The 25,489-nt window shown below is 38.1% G+C and overlaps 1 protein-coding gene across 2 annotated transcripts in view; it reads left to right on the plus strand.

Moving 5' to 3' along the window:
• ZKSCAN2 (zinc finger with KRAB and SCAN domains 2) overlaps positions 1-25,489 on the plus strand; it is a 48,265-nt gene that overhangs the window by 12,872 nt on the left and 9,904 nt on the right. Inside the window, exon 7 of one of the 2 annotated variants that reach the window (XM_037814388.1) lies at positions 14,944-15,907. The exons of the other annotated variant lie outside the window; for it this stretch is intronic. Within the exon in view, the coding sequence (XP_037670316.1) occupies positions 14,944-14,990 (47 nt within the window). The 3' untranslated portion in view covers positions 14,991-15,907. Of the gene's footprint in view, positions 1-14,943; positions 15,908-25,489 lie in introns of those variants that run through there. 2 annotated transcript variants of the gene reach the window in all.

Raw genomic sequence — 25,489 nt, forward strand, 5'->3', positions numbered from 1 at the left:
TTAATTTCTACCTTTTGAAGTGTTTTTATCAAGAAATGATGCTGAATTTTGTCGAATGCCTTTTCAGCTTCAATTGAGATGATTTTTGAAAAATCATTTGTGATTTTTTTGCCTTTTGATTTGCTAAATATGTTGTGTTACATTAATAGATTTTCTTATGTTGAATCACCTTTGCATACCTGGAATATAACCCACTTGGTTGTGGTATATAATTCTTTAATGTGCAGTTGGATTTGATTTGCAAGTATTTTGTTGAGAATTTTTGTATCTATATTCCTTAGGGATATTGTTGTGTAGTTTTTCTTTCTTGTATCTTTATCAGATTTTGGTATTAGAGTGATATTAACTTCATAGAATGAATTAGGGAGTGTTCCCTTTTCTTCAAATTTTTGGAATTTTTCTTGGTATGTTTAGTAAAATTCCCCCATGAAACTGTCTGGTCCTGTGCTTTTCTTTGTAGAGAAGTTTATGATGACTGATTTAACTGTGATTGGTTTGTTGAGGTCTTCTATTTCTTCTCAAGGCAGTATAGGTTGTTTGTGTTTTTCTAAGAAATTGTCCATTTCATCTAAGTTGTCTAGTTTGTTGACATACATTTGTTCATAGTATCCTCTTATGATCTTTTCTATTTCTTCGAGTACTGTGGTAATGACCTACCTCTCATATCTGAGTTTAACTTATTTGCATCTTCTCTCTCTCTCTTTTTTTTTTTTTTTTTTACCTTGTCAGTCTAGCTAAGGGTTTGTTGATGTTATCGATCTTCTCAAAGATCATTTGGTTTTATTGATTCTCTCTATCGCTTGCTTGTTCTCCATTTCATCATTTCATTAGTTTCTGCTTTAATCTTTGTTATTTCTTTTCTTCTGCTTGCCTTGGGATTAGTTTACTGCTCTTTCTCTAGTTTCTTTAGTTGTTCATTAGGTCTTTGATTTTCGCTCTTTGTTCGTTTTTGAATCTAGATGTTTAGGGCTATAAATTTCCCTCTCAGCACTGCCGTCACTGTATCCCATAAGTTTTTAAATGTTATGTTCTCACATCTCAAAATATTTCCTGATATCCCTTGCAATTTATTCTTTGACCCACTGATTATTGAAGAGTGTGTTGTTTAACCTCCATGTATTTGTGAAAGATCCAGTTTTCTAGTGTTATTGATTTCCAGCTTCCTTTCATCAGAGAAACGGCTTTGAATAATTTCGTTTTTTGAAAATTTTTAATACCTGTTTTGTGCCCCAGTTTCGGGTCTATCCTGGAGAATGTTCCATGAGCACTTGAGAAGAATGTATGTCTTGCTCTTTAGGGGTGCAGTGAGCTATGAATGTCTGTTAGGTCTAACTCTTTTATCACATTATTTAGGTTCTCTATTTCCTTATTGATCCTCTATCTAGATGTTCTGTCTATTGAAGAGAGTGGTGTGTTCAAGTTTCCCTCTATTGTAGAAACATCCATTGCTCCCACAAAGTTTTGCCAGTGTTTGCTTTGTGTATTTTGGAGCAACTTGCTTAAATATTTATGATTGTTATTTCTTCTTGGTTAGTTGCCCTTTTATTGAAATATAGTGCCCTTCTTTTTCTCTTATAACAATCATTGGTTCCTTGTATAATCACATAGTTATACATTCACTAACACTATCTATATAAGGACATGTCCATTTCTTCCACAAACAGAGGAAGAGGCAAAAAAAGTAAAAGGAGTGAACGAAAAGAAAGAAAAACATAACTAAAAAGCAACAAAAGAAAATATAAAATTAAATTAAAATACAATAAAATACAATAAAGTCAGACAGTAGCACCAATGCCAAGAATCCTATACCCCTCCCTTATGTCCCCCTCTTACAGACGTTTTGCTTTGGTGGCAAAATGAGAGTAACTTCTCAATGTTATGGAACACATTCTAATAGTGACAGGTAGACCCAGTGGTCATTTCCCTGTAGTTATATTGACATAGTGGTGGTCAATAAAACTTAGTAAGGTCCTTTCCATCTGGGTTTTAAAGTAGTCTGTTGTTGATATCTCTTCTGATATATCACGTCTCTGGGTTGAAGATCATGTAGAGTCCACTGTAGAGGAATCTTTAGAATGTAGCCTAGATCTGTGAATGGTAGAACTGAGTGTATACAATTAGTCCCTTATGGTAATTAGCAATTCTGGTGGTTGGAACCTTTATGTACCCGAGAAAAACATGTTCTTAAATCTAATCAATTATTGTGGCGTATATCCATTTTAAGTCAGACTTTTTGATGCAGTTACTTCAGTTAAGGTGTGTCCCACATCAATGAGGACGGGTCTTAATCCTATGACTAGAATGTTCTATAAATAATATTCAGGCATAGGTAGAGAAAGCCACAAGAGGCAAGAAGTTGAACCTGTAAAAGAAGGGAGAGACCAGGAGACACCACTATGTGCCTAGCTAAGGACCCTAGGATCCCCTGCTGCCGGTCCCAGAACGGCAGGGTTGAAAGTGTTGCCTTGATGATGCCTTGACTTGGACTTTCTTTTTGCCTCAAAACTGTGAGCTAATAAATCCCTATTGTTTAAGTTGACTTATTTCATGGTATTTGCTTGAGCAACCTAGGAAGCTAAAGTAGATTTCAGTACTGGGAATGGGGATGCCTTTTATTGCAAATACCAAAAATGTGGAAACAGCTTTGAAAATAGGTAATGGGTAGAGGCTAGAAGAATTGTGAGGTGCTTGACAGAAAAAGCCTAGATTGCTTTGAAGAGACTGTTGGTGGAAATATGGATGCTAAATATTCTTCCAATGAGACATTAGAAGGAAATGATGAATATATTATCAGAAACTGGAGGAAAAGCGATCCTTGTTTTAAAGTGGCAGAGAACTTGGAAAAACTGAGTTCTAATGTTAGATGGAAGGCAGAACTTGAGAGTGATGAACTTGGATACTGAGCTAAAGAGTTTCAAAACTAAATACAGAAAGTACAACCTAGTTTCTCTTTACAGGTTATAGTAAAATGTGAGAAGGGGATAAGCTGAGAATTTAACTCCTGGGCTCAAAGAAACCAGAAATTGATGGTTTCGAACTTTCTGAGTTCCCAGAAAGCAAGTCCCCAGAGAATAGTGTTCCATGTGAAGGTTCAACTGAACATGGATCCAGTCAGCCATTTCAGTGCAAGTTAGTGCGCAGTGGATACAGTTATCCAGGAAGGATCCATGGAAAGTTATTTTGTCTGATGGATTCGACCCCTGTGAATGACATGAAAGACCAACAGATTTTTTTAATTAATTTGTATGAATGGAACCATGGCTAGACTGGACTGAAATGGACAAGAGAAAGGGCAAATGAAGAAAAAATCACTTCAAGAGCAGGACCATGGAAGCTGAGGTCTGGACCAAAGATATCTTCTCAGGCCAAGAGAGTGAGCCCACTCATGTCTGTGGAGAGAGGGAGTCTGCCCTAGTGCTGGGAGAGGGCAGACCTTCTACCCCATTGTTCAGGAATAGTGCTGCTACCCAAGTACTCAGAGAGGGTGAGCCTGTGCCCCGGATATTTTGCAGAGAATCTGGCCACCACCCCAGTGCACTGAGAGAGTGGAGCCTATGCCCCGGCATTTGCAGAGAGCCCAGGTGCCACCCTGATGCTTGGAGATGGCAGAGCCTTCACCCCAGTGTTCAGGGAGAGCCTGGCCACTGGGCAATTGCTTGATAGGGGGTGGGAGGCCTGCTGCTCTGTCGGGTCCAGAGGACAGAATATCATCCCATAGAGGACTCTCAGACCTTGAAATATAATAGATTTGCCCTGCTGAGTTTTGGAAATGTTTGGAATTCCTTCCAGTTTCTCTGTATGGAAATGGGAATGTTTATCCTATGCTTATCCCTCCCTTCCATATTGGAATCAGACAGCTTCTCTAGGTTTCGCAGATCCATAGACAGAGGGGAATTGTGTCCTGTACAGACCACAGATTTTGATGAGACTTTGTACTAAGCATTGTTTCTGAAATGACTTAAGGCTTTTGGGATATTGTGATGAAAAGAATGTATTTTGCTTATAGAAAGAACATGTCTTTTTTGGGGTCCATAGGGTGAAGTGCGGTGGTTTGAAGCTCTATACCCCAGAAAAACATGTTCTTAAATCTAATCCATTCCTGTGGCCATAAACCCATTTTAAGTAGGACCTTTTCATGAGGTTACTTCAGATAAGGTATGTCCCACCTCAGTCAGGATGTGTCTTAAATCCTATTACTGTAGTCCTCTGTTAGAGAACGACATTCAGACAGACAGAGAAAGCCACAGGAGGCAAGAAGCTGAACCTGGAAAAGAAGGGAGAGACCAGGAGACTCTACCATGTGCCTTGCCATGTGACAAGCTAAGGACCCTAGGATCACCCGCTGCCAGCCTCGGAAAGACACAGTGTTAAGTCAAAACCATTGCCTTGATAACACCTTGACTTGGACTTTCTTCTAGCCTCAAAACTGTAAGCTAATAAATTCCCATTGTTTAAGTCGACCCATTTCATGGTATTTGCTTGAGCAACCTAAGAAACTAAAACAGCAATTTTATATTGTAGTAAGTTGGACTCTGGTGAAGTAGGAAAAATAATAAGCCTCATGGATCTTCCCATTATGATTTCATAGGGGTGTAGCTGGTGTTTTCTTGATGGGATTGATCTTATGGCCATCAAGGCTAAGGAAGGAACTCTAGGCCAAGGTAGAAAGAAAGGGATTCAAATAATTTAGCTAATTTAAGTTTTTAAATTCAGTTTTATTGAGATATATTCACATACCATATAATCATCTGTGGTGTACAATTAACTGTTCGTAGACCATCATATAGTTGTGCATTCATCACCTCAATCTATTTTTAAACAACTAGAAAGAATAAAAATAAAAAGTAGAAAAGAACACCCAAATCGTCCCCCCATCCCACCCTATTTTTCATTTACTTTTTGTCCCCATTTTTCTACTCATCCATCCATACAGGAGATAAAGGGAATGTGTTCCACAAAGTTTTCACAATCACACTGTCACCCCATGTAAGCTACTTAGTTATACAAATGTCTTCAAGAATCAAGGCTGCAGTTTGATAGTTCTAGCTATTCCAATACACTGAAACCTAAAAAAGGGATAATGATATAGTGCATAAGAATGCCCACCAGAGTGACCTCTCAACTCCATTTGAAATCTCTTAGCCACTGAAACTTTATTCTGTTTCATGTCACTTCCCCCTTTTGGTCGAGAAGATGTTCTCAATTGTACGATGCCAGGTCCAGGCTCATCCCTGGGAGTCATATTCTGCATTGCCAGGGGATTTACACCTCTGGGAGTCAGGTCCCACATCGGGGGAGAACAGTGAGTTTACCTGCCAAGTTGGCTTAGCTCGAGAGAGGGCCACATCTGAGCAACAAGGAGGTACTCTGGGGGAGACTCTTAGGCACAATTATAAGTAGGCTTAGCCTCTCCTTTTCAGTAACAAGCCTCATAAGGGCAAGCCCCGAGATAGAGGGCTCGGCATATCAAATTGTCAGTCCTCAATGTTTGTGAAAACATCAGCAACAACCCAGATGGGGAAGTCCAACATTTCTGCCTTTTCCCCAGCTCCTCAGGGGGGGCTCTGCATATGTATTTTTATTCTCTGCCCAATTTACTTTGGGATGTAACCCTATTTCACACTAAACTGCAAACCAACCAGATCTTGCTTCCTATTCAAAGTTCCATGTAATTATGGTGTTTGAATAAACTGACCGTACGAGTTAAGTTATTTAGTGTACTACAGAAAATACAGATCCTGTACCAAATAAACATCTCACAAGGAAGTTGAAATTTTAAAACAGTCAATATCATCCTTTACCCTTTGGCCTGATTTGCCTGAGTTCTTACCAGATCTGCTTCATTTATATCTCTATTTGAAGTCTGAGCTCTTTGTCAGCTTTTTAAACAGTTGCTGTATGCGCTAATACCAACATTCATATCTGCCAAGCTCTAGCTGTGAGTTTCTGGTGTCACACAGATACCCGAAATTCCAGAGACTGACCAGGTTATATACAAAGGGATCAGCATCTCAGAATTTGGAGATAGCCGTTACAATTCAGGAATAGATGTGACTGCTGTAAGAGCTTACAATCTAGGGACCATTACAATAATCATTCCCCTGATAGGCTATGCTCTAAGATTCATTTCTGAGTTTACACATTGCTGTTAGTCCATATTGGTGCGGCATTATAGTGTTTGCCTTTGTTTCTGGCGTACTTCACTCAAAATGCTGTCTACAGGATCCATTCACCTCGTTGTGTGTCGCACAGCTTCACTCATTCTCACAGTTGCTCGATATTCCATTGTATGCGTACACCACAGTTCACCATTCTGTTCAGTGTACCGTTAGTCTAACTCCACCCACTGCAAATCATGAATACTGCCTCCGTAAACACCAGTATGCAAATGTTCATTCATGTCCCTGGTCTCAGATCTTCCAAGTATTTACCCCATAATGGGGTTGCAGTACCTTATGGCACCCACATACTTAGTTTCTTGTGGAACCACCACACTGTTCTCCAGATGGGCTACACCACCAACAGTAAATAGGTACATCCCTCTCTCCATGTTTCCTACAGCATTTTTATCACTATATTTTCCTATAATTTTATAGAGATATATTCACATACCATACAATTATCCACAGTGTACAGTTGTTTATGGTATCATAAATTTGTGAATTTATCACCACAAACAGCAGTTAAACATATTGATTACTATGAAAAAAAATTTTTTAAAGAATAGTAAAAAAGATAAAAAAATAAAATATCATACAAGACAATATAATAGTAAGGTCGGACAACACCACTACAAAGAATCCCATATCCCTCCCTTATATCTCCCTCTCATGCACATTTAGCTTTGGTATATTGACTTTGTTACACTTAATGGAAGCATATTACAGTTACTGTTGACCATAGACTCCAATTTGCTTTGATTATATTTTTCCCCAATACCATCCCTTTTACAGTACTTTGCATGGTTGACATTCGTTTGTTCTCCCACATGTAAAAACATTTTTTATATTTGTACATTTAGTCACAATCATTGACCACTCTAGTTTTTGCTAAGCTATACAGTACCAGTCTTTATTGTCTATCTTTACCTCTGGTGTCATACATGCCCCAGCCCTCCTCTATCAGCTTTACTTAACAGACATCTTTGTTCAGTTTACTTACAATATTGTGCTACTGTTCTGGTTTGCTAATGCTACCAGAATGCAAAGTACCAGAAATGGATTGGTTTTTATAAAGGGGGTTTATTTGGTTACAAAGTTACAGTCTTAAGGCCATAAAGTGTCCAGGGTATGGCATCAATAGGGTACCTTCACTGAAGGAAGGCAGTAGTGTCTGGAAAACATCTGTTAGCTGGGAAGGCATGTGGCTGGCATCTGCTGATCCTGGATTGTGTTCTAGCTCCTCTCTCAGCTCCTGTGCATTCTTCAAAATGTTGCTCTTGGGGCCTTTTGTCCTCTCTTAGCCTCTCTGGAGCATACTCTAGGCTAGTATTTCCAAAGCATCAGCAAAAGTCTGCTTTCAATGGCCTTCTCCAAGATGTCTCTTTCAGCTGCTCTCCAAAATGTCACTGTCAGCTGCTCTGAGGTCCTTCTGTTTGTGAGCTCTGTTATAGGACACCAGTGATTAAATCAAGACCCACCCTGAATGGGCTGGGTCCATATTCCAATGGAAACAATTTAATCAAATGGTTCACCTGCAGTTGATTGAGTCACTTCTCCATGGAAACACTCAATCAAAGGAATCCAACTTAATCCACACTAATTCGTCTGCCCCCACAAGAGTGCATTAAAGAACATGGTGTTGGGGGACATAATACCTCCAAACCAGCGCAGCTACTATCACACGGTATTATGCTATCTATTTCTGGATCTGTACAGTCAGTCCTGTTGATCATTCTGTAGTCCTTCAGCATCAAATGCTCGCTCGCTACCCTCTGTCTCCTGATAACCTGTGTTATCGGCTTTTACCTCTTAAAGTTTACTCATTAATGTTAGTTAATATTAGCGAGACCATACAGTATTTGTCCTTTTGTTTCTGGCTAGCTTCACTCAACATAATGTCCTCAAGGTTCATCCACGTTATTATATATGTTCTGTGACTTTGTTCTGTCTTACAGCTGCGTAATATTCTATCTTATGTATATACCACAGTTTGTTTATCTACTCATCCGTTAGTGGACATTTGGGTTATTTCCATCTCTTGGCAATCGTGAATAATGCTGCTGTAGACATCAATTTGCAAATGTCCATTTGTGTCTTAACTTTCAGTTCCTCTGAGTATATACCTAGTAATGGAATAGCTAGGTCATATGGCAGATCTATACTTGCTTCCTGAGGAATCACCACACTGCCTTCCAGAGTGGCTGCACCATTCTGCATTCCCACCAACAGTGAATAAGTGTGCCTCTTTCTCCACATCCTCTCCAGCACTTGTAATTTTCTGTTTTTTGGATAATGGTCAATCTGGTAGGTGTGAGATGATATCTCATTGTGGTTTTGATTTGCGTTTCCCTAATAGCCAGTGAAGTTGAGCATTTTTCATGTTTTTTTCATGTTTTTAAGCTATTTGTATTTCCTCTTCAGAAAAGTGTCCATGTCTTTTGCCCATTTTTAAATGGGGTTGATTATCTTTCTGTTGTTGAATTTTAGGATCCCTTTATATATTCAGGATATTAAATCCTGATCTGATATGTGGTTTCCAAATATTGTCTCCCATTGCGTCGGCTGCCTTTTTACTTTTCTGACAAAGTACTTTGATATAAAAAAGTGTTAAATTTTGAGGCAGTCCCATTCATCTGTTTCTTCCTTGGTTGCTCATGGTTTGGGGGGAAGGCCTAGGAAACCACTTCCTATCACAAGATCTTTAAGATATTGCCCTACATTTTCTTCTAATTGTCTTACGGTCTTAGCACTAATGTTTAGGTCTTTGATCCATTTCAAGTTAATTTTTGTCTAAGGTGTGAAATAGGAGTCCTCTTTCATTCTTTTGGAAACGGATATCCAGTTCTCCAAACACCATTTATTGAAGAGGTTCCTGTGTCCCAGCTCCTTTTGCTTGACTGCCTTATCAAAGATCAATTGTCCATAGTTGTAAAGGTCTATTTCTGAACTCTCAGTTCGATTCTATTGGTCAGTATATCCATCCTTACGCCAGTACCATGCTGTTTTGAGCACTCTAGCTTTGTAATATATTTCAAAGTCAGGTAGTGTGAGACCTCCCACTTCTTTCCTCTTTCTCAAGATATTTTTGTCTATTCAGGGCACCTTGCCCTTCCAAATAAATTTGGTTATAGGTTTTTCTATTTCTGCAAAGTAAGTTGTTGGGATTTTAATTGGTATTGCATTGAATCTGTAGATCAGTTTAGGTAGAATTGACATCTTTTCTATATTTACTCTTGCAATCCATGAACACGTTATGTTCTTCCATTTTTTTTAGGTCCTGTTTGATTTCCTTTATCAGTTTCTTATAGTTTCTCTGTCTAGGTCTTTTGTGGCCTTGGTAAAGTTTATTCCTAAATACTTCATTCTTTTGGTTGCTATTGTAAATGGAATTTTTTTTTCTTGATTTCCTCCTCTTGTTGCACATTACTTTGTTTAGGAACACTACAGGTTTTTGCATGTTGGTCTTGTATCCTGCCACTTTGCTGTATTCATTGATTAGTTCTAGTAGCTTTGGTGTAGATTTTTCTGGATTTTCTACATAAAGAAGCTTGTCATCTGCAAGTAGTGAAAGGTTTACATCTTCCTCTCCAATTTGAATGCCTTTTATTTCTTTTTCTTGCCTAACTGCTCTAACTAGAACTTCCAGCACAGTGTTGAATAACCGTGGTGACAGTGGGCATCCCTGTCTTGTTCCTGATCTTAGAGGGAAGGCTTTCAGTTTTTCCCCTTTGAGTATTACGTTAGCTGTGAGTTTTTCAAATATTGCCTTTATCTTATTGAGAAGGTTGCCTTCTATTCCTATCCTTTAAAGTGTTTTTTATCAAGAAAGGATGTTGAATTTTGTCAAATGCCTTTTCTGCATTGATCGAGATGATCATGTGTTGTGGAGTGGAGTGTTCTGTAAATATCTGTCAAATCTAGTTCATTCGTCATGCAATTCAACATCTCCGTTTTGTTATTGATCCTCTGTCTAGATGTTCTATCCATTGATAAGAACATTGTATTGAAGTCTCCAACTATTATTGTAGCGGTATCTACATCTCCTTTCAGTGTTCTCAGTGTTTCCCTCATGTATTTTTGGGCACTCTGGCTTGGTGCATAAATATTTATGATTGTTATGTTTTATTGATGAGTTGTTCCTTTTATAAATATATGCTGTCCTTTTTTGTCTCTTTTAAATGTTTTACTTTTAACTAACTATTCCTGCTTTCTTCTGGTTGTTGTTTGTATGAGATATCTTTTTCTACCCTTTCACTATCAGCCTATTTTTTTCTTTATGTCTAAACTGAGTTTCTTGTAGATAGCATTTAGATGGGTTCTGTTTTTTAATCCATTCTGCCAGTCATTGTCTTTTTATTGGGTTAGGGAGTTTAATCCATTAATATTTAGTGCTATTGCAGTAAGGGCAGTACTTTCTTCTACCATTTTAACTTTTGGATTTTATATGTCGTATCTTATTTTTTTCTCTCTCTTCCTTTCACCCTTCCTGATAGTCTTCATTTCTACACTCTTCTCCAAACTCTCCTGTCTTTTCCTATAAGCCTGTAGCACTCCCTTGTAGCACACATTTCTTATTCACAAACTCTCTCAGTGTCTCTCCGGAAATATTTTAATCTGCCCCTCATTTTTGAAGGACAATTTTGCCGGATATAGAATTCTTGGTTGGCAGTTTTTCTCTTTCAGTATCTTAAATATATCACACAGCTGCCTTCTTGCCTCCATGATTTCTGCAGAGAAATCTGTACATAATCTTATTGAGCTTCTCTTATATATGATGGATCACTTTTCTCTTGCTGCTTTCAGAATTCTTTTTCTTTGACATTGGACAATCTGTTCAGTAAGTGTTTTGAAGTAGTTCTATTGGGATATTTTCTGTTTGGGGTACACTGTACTTCTTGAATCTAATTTTATGTCTTTCATAAGAGTTGGGTAATTTTTAGTGAATATTTCTTCTATTATTTTTTCTGCCCCTTTTCCCTTCTCTTCTCCTTCTGGGATGAGCCCCAACAGGTATATTCGTGCACTTCATGTTATCCTTGAGCGCCCTAAGACTCTGCTCGTATTTTTCCATTCTTTTCCGTATCTGTTCTTTTGTGTTTATAAATTCAGATGTCTTGTCTTCCAGTTCACTGATCCTGTCTTCTCCCTGTTCAAATCTGTTGTATTCCTCCATTGTGTTTTTCATCTCTTCTATTGTGCCTTTCATTCCCATAAATTCTGCCATTTGTTTTTTCACACTTATGAATTCTTCATTACGGTCATCCAGTGTCTTTTTTATATCCTTCATCTCTTTTGCCTTATCTTCTGTCAGTTCATTGAATTGATTTTTGAGTTGGTTTAGATTTGTTTGAATATCTTTATTTGTCTCAACTCCTGTATCTCAGTTGAATTATTAGTTTGTTCCTTTGGCTGGTCCATATCTTCATGTTTCCTAGTATGGCTCATTATCTTAAGCTGTGTAGGCATCTGATTTTCTTGATTAGTTTATTCTGGAGCTTGTTTTCACTCTTTTACCTAGGGTTTTCTTGTTGGTTGGCTTTGTTTTCCATCCTTTGGTGTTCAGTTCAACTTATTCTAGACTTCTAACTTAGGTTCTATTTAGTTGATCAGAATTTTTCACCTCTTATTTTTCTGTTTCTTTCCCTGCTTTTGTGTAACCTTTTTGTGAGAGAATCTCCTCAGATTTGGTCGACCCCAATCAGGTTTTCCCAGTCCAGAGAAGCCTAGATCTCAGGAGGAGGATGTGGAGTTTCGCTCAGAATGACACCCTCCTGTGAGACCTCTAGACTCTGTGCTGCTTCTGTCCTGTCCTGAAGGTGGTGCTGGTCAGCCTGGAGCTCCCCATCAGTGTAAAGATGTGCAGTGCCTGTAGTTCTCCGCAGACTTGTCCTTATGAGGTGCATGGCTGACTAAAGCTGGTTTCTGTTTTCCAGCCCCTGGGGTCTGAGTTCTTTGAAGGAGTACTGCCACTTAAGCTGGACCATGCCCCCCTTTTCTTGGGGAAGTTATGCCCTTTAGGGAATTGTCTTCCACAGTAGGTTCATTGCTTTATCTGTCATACTTATCTCAGCTCTCTGTTGCCTGGATCCAGAGGCCAGTTGCAAATATCTAAGGCTTTCTGTAAAGAGCTACTTAGAATAGTTATTTAAAAAAAAATACCCTTTTTAAGGCCCTTCCCTAGCCCCCAAGTTTTAAAGATATGTGCTTTAGGCTATTATCTTTCACCTGGATAGTTATTCTCCAACACCTTTAATTCTTCCCTTGCCAGTGGGCTATTGACGTGTAAAAAGATAAGGAGTCAGAGAGCAATTAAAGAAAAGGGAAAAAAAAATTAAAAACAAAACAAACAAACAAAAACAAGCCTTTTCGGAGCCCCCAAATGACTGCCCAATTGGGTGCTTCTATGTGTCGCCCCTTCCTGGAGCCCAGCCCTTCTCCAGCACCCCGAACACCCCCAACTCCAAAAGTTAATTAATTAATTTGTTAATTCTGTAATTGAGGCAGTTTTTGAGCCCCCCTTCTTGCTCCCACACAGATTGTTTCTTTTTCCCTTGGGGAGCCAGCTCCAAGACAGTCCGCCTTGTCTGGAGGGGAGGGGCACTAGCCCCCATGGCCAGGGAAACTTACAGGTTTTGCTGCAATCTCAGCTGTTCCACCCATTCCAGACTAGTGTACAATGTGTTACTGGTCACTGAAGACCCTGAAAACATTGCTTCACACGATTCCTGGCTATTTACCATCCGCCGTATAGGAGTAACTAAATTCCACACTTCACACTCCACCATCTTTCCCTGCCCCCCTAATTTAAGCTTTAAGATGCCATTTGTTCTTTCTTCCTTTCCTGACAATTGAGGGTCATAGGGACAGTGAAGTTTTTGGTTGATGGGTAAGACCTTGCAATGTTTCTTTTTTACAGTACCAGTAAATTGGGAGCCTTTATCGCTGGAGAGACTAGCAGGAATTCCTCAGCAGAGGAAAACTAAGACTAATAGTTCTTTAGCTACTGTGAGGGCAATAGCCTTGTGAAAAGGAAAAGCCCTTATCTATCCAGAGAATAGACCCATGATAACATAGATGGGGGTAGCTTTATAATAAAGTACAATTGAAGATGTCCAAAAGGGCCCTGTCAGTTGCGGTATTTGACCCTATCCCACGTTTACAGTTTCACCAGGGTTATGTTAATTGACGGGTGGAACATAATTTGTATACTCACCTTGCTTGTTGTTTAAAGCCCCCCTCCCTTTTTTTTTTCTGAAGAAGCTCTGACTGGTATGTGACTACATGCACTATCAGAGAAGCATCAGAGAAAAGCAGTGTAACCAATTAAGGATATGTGGTTGTTTCTTTGGTATGTAGCAGTTTTTTTAAGAATAACTAAAATTATGAACAATAACATTATACTGTTGTCTAATATCATAGAGATCAGTATCAGGACATCATGGACAGTGAGAACATTGTCAGATCTCTCGGAAGTTTATATAATCACTAAATATTTATATGAATAACATCCTACCCATATAAATTTAACAGAAGTTTAGAAAATCCCTCTTAAATTGACATTTCCTCTGCGACTCATAACATATCAAATAAACCTAACTATTTCTAGCACCTCCCTTTTCATAAGGTAAAATATTCTTTTTGATTTTCCAGGAGCCCTCTGGAAAATTCAGAGACAATTTGATATAAAAAAAGATATCCTTTAGGGCTTGATTTTGAGAAAGCAAAATGTCAAAGTGTCAAAAGCTGTCAGGAGGTGTGAACAGTTGGCTAAATTTGAACACAGGTCAGTGATAAACAGTAATTGGTTACCTACTTAACCAAAGTAACAATCAAAAAATTGTTAAAGTAAATATAAGTGGTAACATGTTTGGAAAAAAAGGAAACAAAATCTTAGTTCTCTTAAAATGAGAAGACGTTCTCTTAAACAACAAAGAATAAGGGAAATATAAATATTAATGAGGATATTATTCTGATATGACATAGAATCTTTGTGTAGAGGGAGCCCTGGGAACCCATTAGAGCCCAAACAAAAACAACATGCCCTCTTGAATTTCCTCTTCATCTTTTGAAATTTGAAATCCCCACCAAGGCAGCTGGCCCATTTAGCCATTCAGACCCCTAGTTCATTATCTTTGTCCCAAAACAAAATAAAGTCCACCTGCCCTAAACCCAGCCCCTATAAGACAGACAAACCCTCCTCTAATCAATAGGAGTCAAGCTAACTTCCTTTTTATTTCTAAAAATTGTTTGTCATCCCTATAACCCTGAAGCTACTTCTGTTCTGGCTTGCTTTCTACAGCAAAACTTTGGTGTCCAAGATAAAATGCTGTAGTCTACAAACTCGAATCTGATTTGTCTTTCACAATTTGGAGGCCCCAGCGAAGTATTGAAGGCCCCCACTGGGGTTGCAGGCTCCAGCCACTGGCCAAGTGAAGTGTCCAAAAAAGACCCTTTTAGGTCTGCTGTCCAATTGCTGAGACTCTGCATTCCCCAGTTAATGCCTCCCTACATCTGAACTCTCCAATTTGCATCAAGTTCAAATGCCTTTTATTTGGGACTTTGGTTTAGGTTCCTTTGGTTTGGGTTTGATTTTGGTTCTATCATCAGACCTTCCGTTTGGTTTCATTTCTCCCTCCAACTCTCCAGTTATCTCTCTCTCGGAGACCTAGGGTATGGGAATCATGAGGCCTGGCTAAGCCGACTCCCAGTCTGGGTCACATGGCAAGTGGTTTGCCTGTTCTCTTGCTCCTGTGTGGTGACCCATTATGTTGCCTTTGTTCAGGTCTAGATATCCATCAAGAACCTCCAGTCACTGGGGAATCCTGCTAAAATCAGAGTGGCTGAGCCTGGTGCCCAAGAGACATTTCGTCTGATCACAGCATAATGAGGTCTTCTGCTCTAAATCTCCCTCTCCTTCTCCTACTAAAATTCCTGCTGCTTTTATATTCTCATGCTATGAACCTGTGACTTTCTGTTCATTGGTGGATCTGACAAAGAATGATTTGTCTGTGTAGTGGCCACTTTGAGAAACTTTATAGGAACAAATCATCTATTTGAGAGATGCCTTAAAAAAAAAGAAAAGGAAAAAGAGGATCCAAGATTAGTACTTGGAGGCTTCTAGAAGACAATTATTGGAAAAAGAAAAGGCAAGAAACAGAACAAAGGGGAAAGAACTCCAAACCAATCTTCTTCTACCCAGCCCTTCCCCCAGAGATGCCCTAACAAGTTCCTTTTGACCCCCAGAGGAAAAATGATTTAGTCCTTTAAAGATTAAAAGATTAAGTCTTCTATGGAACCTGGCTGCTCTCTAGAGCAGAATTTAAACCTTGAACCTAACCTGAATTAATATCAAATAAGACCAGCAACTACTCATGGAAGTACTTAGAATCCTTTCGGATACATGTGAGCCAGGGCTACCTGACATATATGAGATTGTACACATGGGGGTCAAAACCTCAGATGCTTAATTGTGAATAGCTATAGCTGATTGGTCTGACTCAGAAAGAGACCTAAAAGATTCCTCTTTCCACAGTCAGTCTGAGTCAGATACGCCTGAGAAACAGGGCAAAGTTTCTGTAAGATAAACATAAGGGCAAAGAAAATCTTAATAGTCTCCACAGATCTCAACCTCAGTTTTTGTCTGCATGGGTCAGATAATGTTTGTATCTTGTGGGAGAGCTATGGGTGGAAAAGAAATTGTAATTATACACAAGAGAAAATCTCAGATGAAGGAGGTGTGTAAATAAACTCAAAATAGAAATTCCATAGGCAGAAACAAAGTAAAGAGACTTCATTCTGATCCTGAGTTACATCTGTATCTTTCCCACTGACTGCTGGGTAGCATGGGTATCTCACCAGCAGCTCAGACTTAAAAATGTTCAAAACTAAAATCACTGTCTTCCTTTACAAATAGGCTCTTCCCTTTGTCCTCCCACAGCTCATAGAGACATAAAACCTTAGAGGTATTTTTGATATCTCTTCTCTCATCATTTACATCCAGACTGTTGACAAGGTTTGTCACCTATTGTCAACTATCACTTCTATCTGTCCCCTTTTTAGTTACCATAGCCACTATTCTAGTTCAGTCTTTGTCTCTTTCCTAGACTATTGTAAACCTCTCTTAACCAGTTTTCCCCATCCATATTTGTATTAAGTTATCACAGCCATCCTTAATCTGGTCTTACCCTTATCCTTCATTGTATCTTTCTAGTCTTACTCATCATTATTTTCCTTCCTACAGTCTATACTTATTCAAAACAAAACTACCTGCTATTTCCTACAAGTACCTTAAATTTTCTCACATCTAAACTTTAGCTCATGATGTTCCATCGATCTTAAATGTTTCCTTTACTCTGCATATCTCCATGTCCAAATTCTCTCTCAACTTCCATTATACTTTGTCCATCTCTATCATATGTCCCTGAACAGATTGAATGTCCTAAGATCTCCCAGTAAGTGGTGGGCTACTGGAGGACAGGCGTTCTATCTTTCTATAGCACTAGATTAAGTCCTCAGTGTACATTAGAATGTGTGAGGTGGTGTAACACTGGTTTCTTGGAGTAAGTGGATCCATGTTGCCTGGATTTGACTGTGGGACTAAGGCCTAGCAAGAGAAATTAATGTCTAAGTTGCAAGTTCATACATATGTTTTCTGGAGTAACTTATATGGAAAATTCTAGTATGAAAGCCCCCATCCCCTGGTAACCTCTGTAATCTACTTTATGTCTCTGCAAATTTACTGTTTCTAGTTGTCTCTACAAGTGATACCATACAATATTTGTCCTTTTGTGTCTGCTTATTTCACTCGGCATAATATTTTCAGGTTCTTCCATGTTGCAGCGTGTCTCAGAATGTCATTCCTTCTTAGGGATGAATAATATTCCATTTTCTATAATACTACATTTTATTTTTCCATTCATTTGTTCATGGACAGTTGGATTATTTCCACCTTTTGGCTATTGTGAATAATGCTGCTATAAATGTTGGTGTAAAGGCATTTATTTGTTTGAGACCCTGTTTTCACTTCTTGGCATATACTGCTAGGTCATATGGTAATTCTATATATAATTTTTTGAGGAGGTACCATATTGCTTTTCTGTGGTAGCACCATTTTATATTCCTACCAACAATGTATGAGAGTTCCTAATTCTCCACATTCTCTCCAAAATGTCTTATTTTCCATTTTTTAAATGATAGCCATCCTGATGGGTATGGAGTGGTATAAAATTCTGGTTTTGATTTGCATTTCCTTGATGACTAATGATGTTGAGCATCTTTTCATATGCTTATTGCCATTTATATGTCTTCTTTGGAGAAATGTCTTTTCAATTTCTTTGCCAATTTTTAAAAATTTTCTAAATGTTTTTTATTTTCACAAATAGTTCCCCCTCCCCTTTCTGTCAGTTTTTTAATTGAGAAGTTTGTCTTTTTGTTGTTGCGCTTTAAAAATTCTTTATACATTCTGGATATTAAGCCCTTACCAGACATGGTTTGCAACATTTTTTTTTCTTCCATTCTGTAGTTGGTCTTTTCTCTTTCTTGATATTTTCCTTCAGTGCACTAAAGTTTTTAATTTCGATGAGATCAAATTTACCTATTGTTTCTTTTGTTGCTCCTACTTTTGGTGTTCTATCTAAGAATCCATTGCCGAATCCCAGGTCATGAAGATTTGCCCCTGTGTTACCGTCTAAGAGTTTTATAGTAGTAGTTCTTATATTTAGGTCCTTGTGCCATTTTAAGTTGATTTTTATGTACGGTGTGAGCTGGGGGTCTAACTTATTCTTTTGCATGTGGATATCGCTTTTCCCAGCTTTTCCCAGAGACATTTCTTTCCCCACTGCATTTCTTTAGCAACCTTGTCAAAAATCACCTGGCCATGGATAGATATGTGGGTGTGTTTCTGAGCATTCAGTTCTGTTCCAATGGTCGATTTGTCTATCCTGATACCAGCAACATGCTGTTTAGATTACTGTAGCTTTGTAGTACAATTTGAAATTAGGAAATGTGAGTTTTCTAAAATTGTTTTGGCAATTCACTGCCCTTTACAGTTCAGTATAAATTTAAAGATAGGTTTTTCCATTTCTGCAAAGAAGGCTACAGGAATTTTTACAGGCATTGTATTGAATTTGTAGATTCCTTATTGATATCTTCATATTGTTGATAGCTTAACAATATTAACTCATCCCATTCATGAGCATGGGACGTCTTGTCATTTATTTAGGTCGTCTTAAATTTCTTCTAGTGTTTATTTCTAGATATTTTATTTTTTTAGATGCTACTGTAAATGAAATTATTTTCTTAATTTTTTTCTTTGTATGGATCATTTCTAGCATATAGAAACACAAATGATTTTTGTGTGTTGATGTTGTACCCTGCCACTTTGCTGAACTGTTTATTAGCTCTAATTTTTTTTATGGATACTTTGGATTTTGTACAATATAAGATCACGTTATCTACAAATAGAGACAGTTTTACTTCTTCCTTTCCAATGTGAATACCTTTTATTTCTTTTTCTTGGCTAATTGTTCTAGCTAGAACTTCTAGTGGTGAAAGCAGGCATCCTTGTCCCATTCCTGATCTTAGGGACAAGTTTTCAATCTTTCACCATTGAGTATAATGTTAGCTATGGGTTTTTTATAAATGGACTTTATGTTGAAAAAGTTCCCTTCTATTCTTAGTTTTCTGAGTGTTTTTATCAAGAAAGGGTGTTGGATTTTGCCAAATGCCTTTTCTCCGTCTCTTGAGATAATTATTCTTTATTTTCCTTTGTTGTATTTGGTGTATTAAGTTGATTGATTTTTGAATGTTGAACCACTCTTGCCTTCCTGATATAAATTCCACTTGATCATGTGCTATTGGATATGGTTTGCTAGTACTTTGTTAAGATTTTTGCATCTATATTCAAAAGGGGAATTGGTCTGTAGTTTTCTCTTCTTGTGTTGTCTTTATCAGGCTTTTTAACCCTGGTTTTGACAACTCTGGATATTCTCTCGTATTTTTCCCACAGCCATATCCCTGGCATTAGATACATACTGGGCCCCTAAGGAAATAAAGTCCTTTGTACCATCTCTTATGAATCTTGTTTCTAAGGTGAGCCCCAGACCTGCCATCAAATTAGCCAAATTATCAGGCTTTAGCCTAGTCAACTACTAGGTTGTGACTTCCTGTAAGCCCCAGAACAATGGCAGACCCAATCAGAAAACATCAAAAGAACTCCTGCTAAATGAAAAGATGGTATTAGTAGAACTTTCTATTTAAGTTAGTGGTTTGATTGATGGCTGCCCCTAACTCTCCCCAGCCATGACACATGTGCCCCACTTGGTACTGAGCGATATCAGCAATTTCAAATGAATAGGTGGAAGGAAGATGATGTTAAAACTGGAAAGTGTAAACAAGGCAGTATAGCAAAATGCTGAAGAGCAAAGGTTTGGGACTCAAATCTGAATTGAGTCTAAGTTATGCAACTTGTGAAATATTTATGCATGAAATAATACAATGTCTACAATTTGCTGGAAACTAATCTGGGTAGGAAAGCAGGGAGTGTGCCAGAATAGAAATGAAACAAGATTGGCAATGATAGATCATCATTAAAGCCAGGTAAGCAGTTCATTATACATATACTATTTTTCCTACTTTTCTATAGAATACTATTTACTTATTCGTAGTGAAAAGTTAATACAAAAATCACCTAGTTATCAACTGACCAACCTGGGATCAGAACCAGAGGTGTCTGATTCCAAAACCTGTGTCTCTTCACTATCTCATATTCTCTGTCCAGAAAACATCATGGAAACACTGGGATCCAAGGTGTACTCTGTAGTGTGTGTAAGATTTATTTGAAAGAGTGAGAAGGTAATTTCAGTTTGGAGGAACTGAGAATTAAGATTTGAATTAGTGTGGTCTATTAGCAGAAAAAAAAAAAAAAAGTGACAGAAACCTTTGAGGAAAAGAAAGAAATATTCTTTGATAAGATATGATTTATTTTTTTTCTCAATAAATGGTGGCTTTATTGTGTCATAATTATCATTGTAATTACACAGTGCATGCAATTTATTAAGATCATAAGTTGATTTAAGTTCAGCCCGTGCCTCAGGCTTCAGTCCCACGACACGCTGATCATGTGTTCCAGAGACTCTAAGCTCTGTCTCTATGCCCCGAGGAAGCTGAGGACCTCAGCCTCTGGCCCAGCTGCTTCCACTGGATTTTGGAAAATGTCAGCCCATGACCTTTACCTGTGGCCAGTAGAGGGCCCATCCAACTGGTGGTCAGTTGTGTCTTTGGGAAAACTCAGGGGGCAGATTCCATCCACTCGGCCTTCCTATGCATCTTTTTTATTTTTTTATTTTTTTTAATCTTCATTTTATTGAGATATATTCACATACCACGCAGTCATACAAAACAAATCGTACTTTCGATTGTTTACAGTACCATTACATAGTGGTACATTCATCACCCAAATCAATCCCTGACACCATTAGCACACACACAAAAATAACAAGAATAATAATTAGAGTGAAAAAGAGCAATTGAAGTAAAAAAGAACACTGGGTACCTTTGTCTGTTTGTTTCCTTCCCCTATTTTTCTACTCATCCATCCATAAACTAGACAAAGTGGAGTGTGGTCCTTATGGTTTCCCAATCCCATTGTCACCCCTCATAAGCTACATTTTTATACAACTGTCTTCGAGATTCATGGGTTCTGGGTTGTAGTTTGATAGTTTCAGGTATCCACCACCAGCTACCCCAATTCTTTAGAACCTAAAAAGGGTTGTCTAAAGTGTGCATAAGAGTGCCCACCAGAGTGACCTCTCGGCTCCTTTTGGAATCTCTCTGCCACTGAAGCTTATTTCATTTCCTTTCACATCCCCCTTTTGGTCAAGAAGATGTTCTCCGTCCCACGATGCCAGGTCTACATTCCTCCCCGGGAGTCATATTCCACGTTGCCAGGGAGATTCACTCCCCTGGGTGTCTGATCCCACGTAGGGGGGAGGGCAGTGATTTCACCTTTCAAGTTGGCTTAGCTAGAGAGACAGGGCCACATCTGAGGAACAAAGAGGCATTCGGGAGGAGGCTCTTAGGCACAACCATAGGTAGGCCTAGCCTCTCATTTGCAACAACTGTCTTCCCAAGGGTAAAACCTGTGGTAGAGGGCTCAACCCATCAAACCACCAGTCCCCTATGTCTGTGGTCATGTTAGCAACCATGGAGGTGGGGTAGTCGAATACCCCTGCATTCTCCACAGGTTCCTCAAGGGGCACTACATCTTTTTTTTTTTCCTTGTTTTTCTTTCTTTTTTTTTTTTTTTTAACTTTCCCTTCTTTTTTAAATCAACTGTATGAAAAAAATGTTAAAAAGAAAACAAACATACAATAAAAGAACATTTCAAAGAGACCATAACAAGGGAGTAAGAAAAAGACAACTAACCTAAGATAACTGCTTAACTTCCAACATGTTCCTACTTTACCCCAAGAAAGTTACCTAATATAGCAACATTTCTGTGAACTTGCTCCTACTATATCCATCAGAAATTAACAGACCATAGTCATTCCTGGGCATCCCCAGAACGTTAAATAGCTTATCTGTTCTTCTTGGATTATTGTTCCCCCTTCCTTAATTGCTCTGTATTGCTAGTTCCCCTACATTCTACATTATAAACCATTTGTTTTACATTTTTCAAAGTTCACATTAGTGGTAGCATATAATTTTTCTCTTTTTGTGCCTGGCTTATTTCGCTCAGCATTATGTCTTCAAGGTTCATCCATGTTGTCATATGTTTCACGAGATCGTTCCTTCTTACTGCCGCGTAGTATTCCATCGTGTGTATATACCACATTTTATTTATCCACTCATCTGTTGAAGGACATTTGGGTTGTTTCCATCTCTTGGAAATTGTGAATAATGCTGCTATGAACATTGGCGTGCAGATATCTGTTCGTGTCACTGCTTTCCGATCTTCCGGGTATATACCGAGAAGTGCAATCGCTGGATCGAATGGTAACTCTATATGTAGTTTTCTAAGGAACTGCCAGACTGACTTCCAGAGTGGCTGAACCATTATACAGTCCCACCAACAATGAATAAGAGTTCCAATTTCTCCACATCCCCTCCAGCATTTGTAGTTTCCTGTTTGTTTAATGGCAGCCATTCTAACCGGTGTTAGATGGTATCTCATTGTGGTCTTAATTTGCATCTCTCTAATAGCTAATGAAGCTGAACATTTTTTCATGTGTTTCTTGACCATTTGTATTTCCTCTTCAGAGAACTGTCTTTTCATATCTTTTGCCCATTTTATAATTGGGCCAACTGTACTATTGTCATTGAGTTGTAGGATTTCTTTATATATGCAAGATATCAGTCTTTTGTCAGATACATGGTTTCCAAAAATTTTTTCCCATTGAGTTGGCTGCCTCTTTACCTTTTTGAGAAATTCCTTTGAGATGCAGAAACTTCTAAGCTTGAGGAGTTCCCATTTATCTATTTTCTCTTTTGTTGCTTGTGCTTTGGGTGTAAAGTCTAGGAAGTGGCTGCCTAATACAAGGTCTTGAAGAGGTTTTCCTACATTATCTTCTAGGAGTTTTATGGTACTTTCTTTTATATTGAGATCTTTGGTCCATTTTGAGTTAATTTTTGTGTAGGGGGTGAGGTAGGGGTCCTCTTTCATTCTTTTGGATATGGATATCCAACTCTCGCAGCCCCATTTGTTGAAAAGACCATTATGACTCAGTTCAGTGACTTTGGGGGCTTTATCAAAGATCAGTTGGCCATAGATCTGAGGGTCTATCTCTGAATTCTCAATTCGATTCCATTGATCTATATGTCTATCTTTGTGCCAGTACCATGCTGTTTTGTCAACTGTGGCTTTATAATAAGCTTCAAAGTCAGGGAGTGTAAGTCCTCCCACTTCGTTTTTCTTTTTTAGAGTGTCTTTAGCAATTCGAGGCATCTTTCCTTTCCAAATAAATTTGATAACTAGCTTTTCCAAGTCTGCAAAGTAGGTTGTTGGAATTTTGATTGGGATTGCATTGAATCTGTAGATGAGTTTGGGTAGAATTGACATCTTAATGACATTTAGTCTTCCTATCCATGAACATGGAATATTTTTCCATCTTTTAAGGTCCCCTTCTATTTCTTTTAGTAGAGTTATGTAGTTTTCTTTGTATAGGTCTTTTACATCTTTGGTTAAGTTTATTCCTAGGTACTTGATTTTTTTAGTTGCTATTGAAAATGTTATCTTTTTCTTGAGTGTCTCTTCAGTTTGTTCATTTCTAGCATATAGAAACATTACTGACTTATGTGCATTAACCTTGTATCCCGCTACTTTGCTAAATTTGTTTATTAGCTCTAGTGGCTGTATAGTCGATTTCTCAGGGTTTTCTAGATATAAGATCATATCATCTGCAAACAATGACAGTTTTACTTCTTCTTTTCCAATTTGGATGCCTTTTATTTCTTTTTCTTGCCGGATTGCCCTGGCTAGCACTTCCAGCACAATGTTGAATAACAGTGGTGACAGCGGGCATCCTTGTCTTGTTCCTGATCTTAGAGGGAAGGCTTTCAGTCTCTCACCATTGAGTACTATGCTGGCTGTGGGTTTTTCATATATGCTCTTTATCATGTTGAGGAAGTTTCCTTCAATTCCTACCTTTTGAAGTGTTTTTATCAAAAACGGATGTTGGATTTTGTCAAATGCTTTTTCAGCATCTATTGAGATTATCAATTGATTTTTCCCTTTTGACTTGTTAATGTGTTGTAATACATTGATTGATTTTCTTATGTTGAACCATCCTTGCATGCCTGGAATAAACCCCACTTGGTCATGGTGTATGATTTTTTTAATGTGTCTTTGGATTCGATTTGCAAGTATTTTGTTGAGGATTTTTGCATCTATATTCATTAGGGAGATTGGCCGGTAGTTTTCCTTTTTTGTAGCATCTTTGCCTGGTTTTGGTATTAGATTGATGTTAGCTTCATAAAATGAGTTAGGTAGTGTTCCATTTTCTTCAGTGTTTTGAAAGAGTTTGAGTAAGATTGGTGTCAGTTCTTTCTGGAAAGTTTGGTAGAATTCCCCTGTGAAGCCATCTGGCCCTGGGCATTTATTTGTGGGAAGATTTTTGATGACTGATTGGATCTCTTTGCTTGTGATGGGTTGGTTGAGGTCTTCTATTTCTTCTCTGGTCAGTCTAGGTTGTTCATATGTTTCCAGGAAATTGTCCATTTCCTCTACATTATCCAGTTTGTTGCCATACAGTTGTTCATAGTATCCTCTTATAATTTTTTTAATTTCTTCAGGATCTGCAGTTATGTCACCTTTTTCATTCATTATTTTGTTTATATGGGTCTTCTCTCTTTTTGATTTTGTCAGTCTAGCTAGGGGCTTGTCAATCTTGTTGATCTTCTCAAAGAACCAACTTTTGGTGATATTTATCCTCTCTATTGTTTTTTTGTTCTCTATGTCATTTATTTCTGCTTTAATCCTTGTTGTTTCTTTTCTTGTACTTGGTTTAGGATTGGTTTGCTGTTCATTTTCTAGCTTCTTCAGTTGATCCATTAGTTCTTTGATTTTGGCTCTTTCTTCCTTTTTAATATATGCATTTAGTGCTATAAATTTCCCCCTTAGCACTGCTTTTGCTGCATCCGATAGGTTTTGGTATGTTGTGTTCTCATTTTCATTCGTCTGTATATATTTAGCAATTTCTCTTGCTATTTCTTCTTTAACCCACTGATTGTTTAGGAGTGTGTTGTTTAACCTCCAGGTATTTGTGAATTTTCTAAGTCTCTGATGGTTATTGACTTCTAATTGTATTCCATTGTGGTCAGAGAATGTGCTTTGAATAATTTCAATCTTTTTAAATTTATTGAGGCTTGTTTTATGTCCCAGCATATGATCTATTCTGGAGAAAGTTCCATGAGCACTAGAAAAGTATGTGTATCCTGGTGATTTGGGATGTAATGTCCTGTATATGTCTGTTAAATCTAATTCATTTATCAGATTGTTTAGGTTTTCAATTTCCTTATTGGTCTTCTGTCTGGTTGATCTATCTATAGGAGAGAGTGATGTGTTGAAGTCTCCCACAATTAGTGTGGAAACATCAATTGCTTCCTTTAGTTTTGCCAGTGTTTCTCTCATGTATTTTGTGGCACCTTGATTGGGTGCATAGACATTTACGATTGTTATTTCTTCTTGCTGAATTGCCCCTTTTATTAGTATGTAAATACTCCCTTGAGTATCTACAGTACATTACTGACTTATGTGCATTAACCTTGTATCCCGCTACTTTGCTAAATTTGTTTATTAGCTCTAGTGGCTGTATAGTCGATTTCTCAGGGTT

This window comes from Choloepus didactylus, chromosome 21 (assembly GCF_015220235.1).
Source record: "Choloepus didactylus isolate mChoDid1 chromosome 21, mChoDid1.pri, whole genome shotgun sequence".
Lineage (NCBI taxonomy): Eukaryota > Metazoa > Chordata > Mammalia > Pilosa > Megalonychidae > Choloepus > Choloepus didactylus.